General features: G+C 44.6%; 1 protein-coding gene across 2 annotated transcripts in view; it reads left to right on the forward strand.

Moving 5' to 3' along the window:
* Positions 1-5,910, forward strand: part of lrp3 (LDL receptor related protein 3) — a 13,933-nt gene that overhangs the window by 4,148 nt on the left and 3,875 nt on the right. Inside the window, exons 2-5 of one of the 2 annotated variants that reach the window (XM_015375177.1) lie at positions 335-473; positions 553-758; positions 3,599-4,215; positions 4,301-4,773. In XM_015375177.1, coding sequence (XP_015230663.1) covers positions 335-473; positions 553-758; positions 3,599-4,215; positions 4,301-4,773 — 1,435 coding nt within the window. The remainder of the gene's footprint in view (positions 1-334; positions 474-552; positions 759-3,598; positions 4,216-4,300; positions 4,774-5,910) is intronic. The other variant, XM_015375178.1, reaches the window with a different exon arrangement.

Below are 5,910 nucleotides of genomic sequence, written 5' to 3' on the forward strand. Positions count from 1 at the left end.
CTTTCTGCTTCGTTAGCCATAGACCTCCATTATTTGAATGTCAGCAGACAGCAAGAAGCCTCCCAGATCTCCAGATGCATTTGAGATATCAAAAAAGTACTCCAGAGTGTTGTTCAGCATGGGGGTGAGTAGAAAATGAAGGCTAATCATGTTTTGGGTTTACTATTCCTTTAAATGTGTTTATGGAAAATTAAGTGGCAGGAAAAAGTCTGTTAGAAATGGTGTAAAAGCAGCAGGCTTAATGTATTACAGGACTAGAGTGACAACTATTGCATGCAACGCTTTTAAGATTGTTTTATCAAGATAAAATAATGACGTGTGATGCTTCTTGCAGCAGCCTGCACAGAGCAGGTAGAGGTCCACACAGAGAGGAGGGGGGTTCTCTACAGTCCGTCTTGGCCTTTAAATTATCCACCTGGCCTCAACTGCAGCTGGCGTATCCAAGGAAGCCCAGGAGAGGTAATCACCATCAGGTAGGACCACCCCTGCACACGTTCTGCAACTTTCCATTTGCCCAAAGCGAGCACCAACATGACCCATCCTGTGCTCCAGCTTCCGTAACTTTGACCTCATGGAATCAGGAGGATGTATGGGCGACTGGCTCCTGCTGACGCCGTCGTGGAGCGGAGAATCCAGGTTGTGTGGCTCCACGCTGCCTCCTCCTTTTATTTCCAGCAGGGGGCGCGTTTGGCTCTACTTCCACTCGAAGGCCAACAGCTCAGGGCAAGCCCAGGGCTTCCGTCTCTCCTACATCAGAGGTAAGGTGACACATTGCACAACTTGCTGCTGGAGTCATTGCATGAAACCTTTCCTCTCTCATTTTCTATGTCTTAGTTGGCAACTTGTTTCAGTCTGTCTGAGTGAATCCTTCAAAGTCAATGACTCGATGCAATCTGGAGGTTTTCCTTTGATGGATCATCTATGGAAGTAAATCTGTGCCACTGGGATTTAAATAAAAAATGACACTGAAATATGAATGTTGTATGTTTGTACTTACTCTCTGTGTTAAAATATATTCAGAAAACATTTTCAACCTAAAAAAAAAAATTCATTGTCACTATATCTATATAGTTGAAATTGGATTTGGTATTTTTGCTTCAAAGCTAAAAATTCACATTACTATTTCACAGTTAATACATTTTCAATACCTGTTTTTTTTTTTTTTTTGTTTGACTTTTCAGTGTTAAAAAAAGCAGCATATAAAAAATTAAGCCTTTCAAAATTCAAACGCAATGTTTTCAGCAACTAAGATTGAACTGGCTCAATTTCACTGTGTTAAATTCGGCGTCTAGATTCAATGTGAAAAGGGAAGGGTTACTTCAGGTCACAGACATTAGCAATGGATTGTGGCGTCCAACAACCAGCCAATCCCGTTACAATACTTGCTTGCAATTGCAACTTGCAAGCAAGTATTGTACTACAGAAAAATGAAAGCAATAAACTCACCGATGCGTTAGCGTTAGCTTGCATGACCGCCTCCGTGGTGCTGGTTTTCCTTCAGTATGAGCGCCAAAAACGTCCCGTCACATGACTAAGAAACTGTAACGGGATTGGCTGGGTGTTGGACGCACAATCACTTTAACACAGTGAAATTGAGCCAGTTGAATCTCAGTTGCTGAAAACATTTGAATTTTGAAAGGCTGAATTTTTTATATGCTGCTTTTTTTTAACACTGAAAAGTCAAACTGCAAAAAAAAAAAAAAAAACAGGTATTGAAAATGTATTAAGTGTAAAATAGTAATGTGAAATTTTAGCTTGAAGTGAAAATAAATTCAATTTCAACTATATAGATATAGCGACAATGAATTTTTCACATTTTTTACTACAGAAAGAGTAAGTACAAACATAGAACATTTATATTTCAGTGGCATTTTTAATTTAAATCCCAGTGGCACAGATTTACTTCCATAATCATGTCTGGATGATCTGACTGTATTGTCTGCCTGGCTGTGTGTTTCCTGGACGGGGCCGCCTTTTACAGCTGCTTCTTGTGTCTCTGCTTCTGTCTCCTTGAACCCCAGTGGGCCTCAGCAGATGGCCGCTCACACTGAGCCTGGTTCTGCTGGAGGTTTCTTCCTGTTAAAAGGGAGTTTTTCCTCTCCACTGTCGCTACAAGCATGCTTAGTGTGAGGGATTGCATTTAAGTCAATGAGACGATGCAATCAACTGGTTTTCCTTAGATAGAAAAGTTTGAATCAATCTGACTGGATGATCTGGTGAACTGTAAAGTGCCTTGAGATGACATGTGTTGTGAATTGGCGCTATAGAAATAAACTGAATTTACTCGATTCTTGTTATGACCTAAACTTGGTTTTCTTTCATTTGATGTAACTAACCAACAAAAAGTAGTGTGTGATTGGAAACCAAGTTTTAACAAATCATAATCTGAAAGTCGAACATATATTTCAGAATCAATACTCTGTAGCGGCACCTTCGTTTTGGGCTATGAAAGAATTTGAATACTAGAAGCTGACATTTTTGTTTTTCCTTTTCAAATTAGCTTAGGTTGTCTTAGCTAGAGAAGTTTCATGTTAATTTGCTAGTGGAGAAAATTAATATACAAGTCTGGATCCAGGGCTGCAACTAACATTACATTGCTACACCATCCACCCATTTTCTATTGCTGCACCCGTCATCTCAAGCAGTCTGTTACAGAAAGGCGGTGTACTCCCCAGACAAGTCGCCAGTTCATCGCAGGGCAGCACTGAATCAGTTAGTGATCAGATAGCAAAATACGCTTTAAATAGGATTTTATATGGAAGTTGAACCATATGAGCTGACATTATGCCCCTATAGGGTTCTGGACAGAGCTTCTCCTTGCTGTCCATTCTGCTATATTTCTGTTTTCATGATGCTATTCTAATGTTCTCTAATATTGGAGAAACCAAACTACCTTTTCACAGACGCATGACCCAACACAAAAGAGCGCCCTCCTCTGGACAAGACTTTGCGGTACATCTACACCTTATGGGCAAACGACATTCTTTGGAGGACCAGATTGTTCACATTTTGGAAAAAGAAACAAGTGGTTTGAGAGGGGTGTGAAGGAAGCCATCTATATTAGGAAAGAAAAAACAGCCTTAAACAGAGGGGGCGGACTCAGGTTTCAGCTTTCAAAAACCTACAATGCCGCAATTGAGTTGATTCCTTCCTGTTATCATCGTACAGGAGAGCGGAGGACCCTGCCTATTCAGCCAGGCTAACAATTCCCTTTAACAACCAACCTTTCAGACTCTCAGACGGGTACGGGGCATTGCAGGCTAACAAAATAAGCCAAACGACCCCCATTCCAAAGGAGTAGACCCGTTCGTGCGTTTCATTTTGAACACAAAAACAAGGCTTTGTTGGGCTACTGTATAAAACCTGGAACCCAACGCTAATTCTGACATTTTGAATTGAAAAAGCTTCTTGGATGGGAAGTGAAATGTCTTCAGAATTGGGAACCATGTCCAGTGGATTGTTTTTAATTTTCTTTTTTGGAATTTCTATTGTTCTCTAATTAAACGGTCAGGCCTTCACAAAAGAGCTTGATTTATATAAGATTCCCTAGAGGGAGTCTTCTTACTGGTTTTCATTTCTGTGTTTCTGCCCTCTGCAGGCCACCTGGGTCAGAGCAGCTGCCAGTCCGACGAGTTCCTGTGTGGGAATGGGAAGTGTCTTCCTCGTTCTTGGAAATGCAACGGACAGGATGAATGCGGCGACGCCACAGATGAACACGGCTGCTTCGCGCCTCCCACCGAGCCCCTCCCCAGTCTCTGCCCCCCAGGCTCGCTGCCGTGTACGGAGGCCCAGACCACCCGCTGTCTGCCGGCCTCCCTGCGCTGCAACGGAGACCGAGACTGTCGGGACGGAAGCGACGAGCTGCATTGTCCAGACACCACCTGCGGCAAACGACTGGGGAACTTTTACGGCTCGTTTGCCTCTCCTGACTTTTTCCACGCTGACCGAAGCTCTGTGGCTGAGCTGAGATGCTCCTGGTTGCTGGACACTCAGGACCCAAAGCCCATCATGCTGCAGCTGGACCTGCAGCTTGGGCCTGGAGATTCCCTTCATGTTTACGATGGTTTGCTGCAGCGGGCTGAGCATCTCTTACAGGTGCTGTCGCATCATAACAATCGGCGGCCGGCGCTGCTGGAGTCGAGCCGAGGCCAGATGAGTGTTCTGTACATGGCGCAGCCTCACAGCCCTGGTCGGGGCTTTAATGCTACTTATCAGGTGCATCTTCACATCCCAATAGTACCCATTTCTGCGTAGCCAATCAAAGTCTAAAATGATCTTTGACGTGTCCTCCATCTGATAGGTCAAAGGTTACTGTTTTCCTGGTGAGCATCCCTGCGGCAGCGAGCAGGGCTGCTACTCTGACCATCAGCGCTGCGACGGATACTGGCACTGCCCATCGGGTCGCGACGAAGAGGCCTGCGCGATGTGCCCCGAGGGGGAGTTCCCATGCGAAGGAGGCACCGGTGCATGCTACGCTGCATCCGAGCGCTGCAACAACCAGAAGAGGTGTCCTGACGGTTCGGACGAGAAGAACTGCTACGACTGCCAACCTGGAAACTTTCACTGTGGCACCAACCTGTGCATCTTTGAGACGTGGCGCTGCGACGGCCAGGAGGACTGCTTAGACGGCAGCGATGAGAGGGACTGCCTGGCCGCAGTACCAAGGAAGGTGATCACAGCTGCCCTGATTGGCAGCCTGGTCTGCAGCCTCCTGCTGGTAATCGCACTCGGCTGCGCGCTGAAACTGCACTCGCTAAGGAACAGAGAGTACAGGTGAGTTCTTTCTAGATATTCCTGCAGTTCTTTGCATAACAGACATTGAATTCCCAGTGCTGTCTGCTTTTCCAGATGACCATGGGTTTGTTGAAGTAGGTTGATGATGCCGTTCTCAACACTATGGCAATAAGCAACCATTAGGAGTTTTAATAGTTGCTTGTTTGCCTACTTTGGTTGATCAACAGGAGTCTGTGAGCTTCATGATATACAGTAGGAGCTCAGTGTTGCAGCCAAAAGGTCTGCAGTTTAGTTTTCTTTGAGGAAAGGAGTTCTTCCACATCACTGAAACGGTCTCTTGGGTCAGACAGGTGGAAGAGGGCAGCAAACAGAGCAGGACTGTCTTATGATGAGGTTGAGCACAAACATGTGGAAGCAGAAGGGTCACTGGCCAGGTTAGGAGATAAAACTGTTATCAGTATGAAAGGGAGGCAGTCAAGAGTGTGAGATGCTTCTTATATTGGACAGCAGAGGGATGCTGAGCCTCTGATCTTCTCCATCTCTGACCAACCGTCTCTAAAGTCGTTCTGGAGCTTGGTCTCCAGCTTCTTCCTCCAGGAAGCCTTATCTTGATTTAAAGTTGTTTTGGTATACTCAATAATTTCCCAAGGGCATTTTTTTCCTCTTTAGCAGTTTTTCTTCAGAATGCAGGCGATCCGGGGTTTATCATCTGAAGGTGTTATCCAATCAGAACTAGGGGTGTAAATGACCTCCATCACGGCGATTCGATTCAGTATCGATTTCCTGACCCAACGAATGATTATTTTCGATACTCAAGAATACACCACGATACGATTCGATTTGATTAATTGGTTCATTTTTTTTACACCTTACAGGCTAGACAATGCTTCAAATTTGAAATAAATCAATGAAAGCTGTAATATCGTTATGCTTTTTTTTGGAGAAACTACAGAAAATAACAGAAGTAGAAAAGTTGCACTCCACCTATTCCTATTAAAACCTTTTTCACTGAAAAACAGTAATACCCCTGCGTTATAGATTCTGAAAGGCTTTGCATCAGAAAATACTGCACAAAATCAGTGCAATGAGTGCAATGCAATACTCGGCTCCATACGTCCCACCCCCTCCACAGACGCTCCGCTGCTCCTCTCCCAAATTGTAGCTGACCGCAGACAG

The sequence above is a fragment of the Cyprinodon variegatus genome, unplaced genomic scaffold (genome assembly GCF_000732505.1).
Source record: "Cyprinodon variegatus isolate N-32 unplaced genomic scaffold, C_variegatus-1.0 Scaffold114, whole genome shotgun sequence".
Taxonomy (NCBI): domain Eukaryota; kingdom Metazoa; phylum Chordata; class Actinopteri; order Cyprinodontiformes; family Cyprinodontidae; genus Cyprinodon; species Cyprinodon variegatus.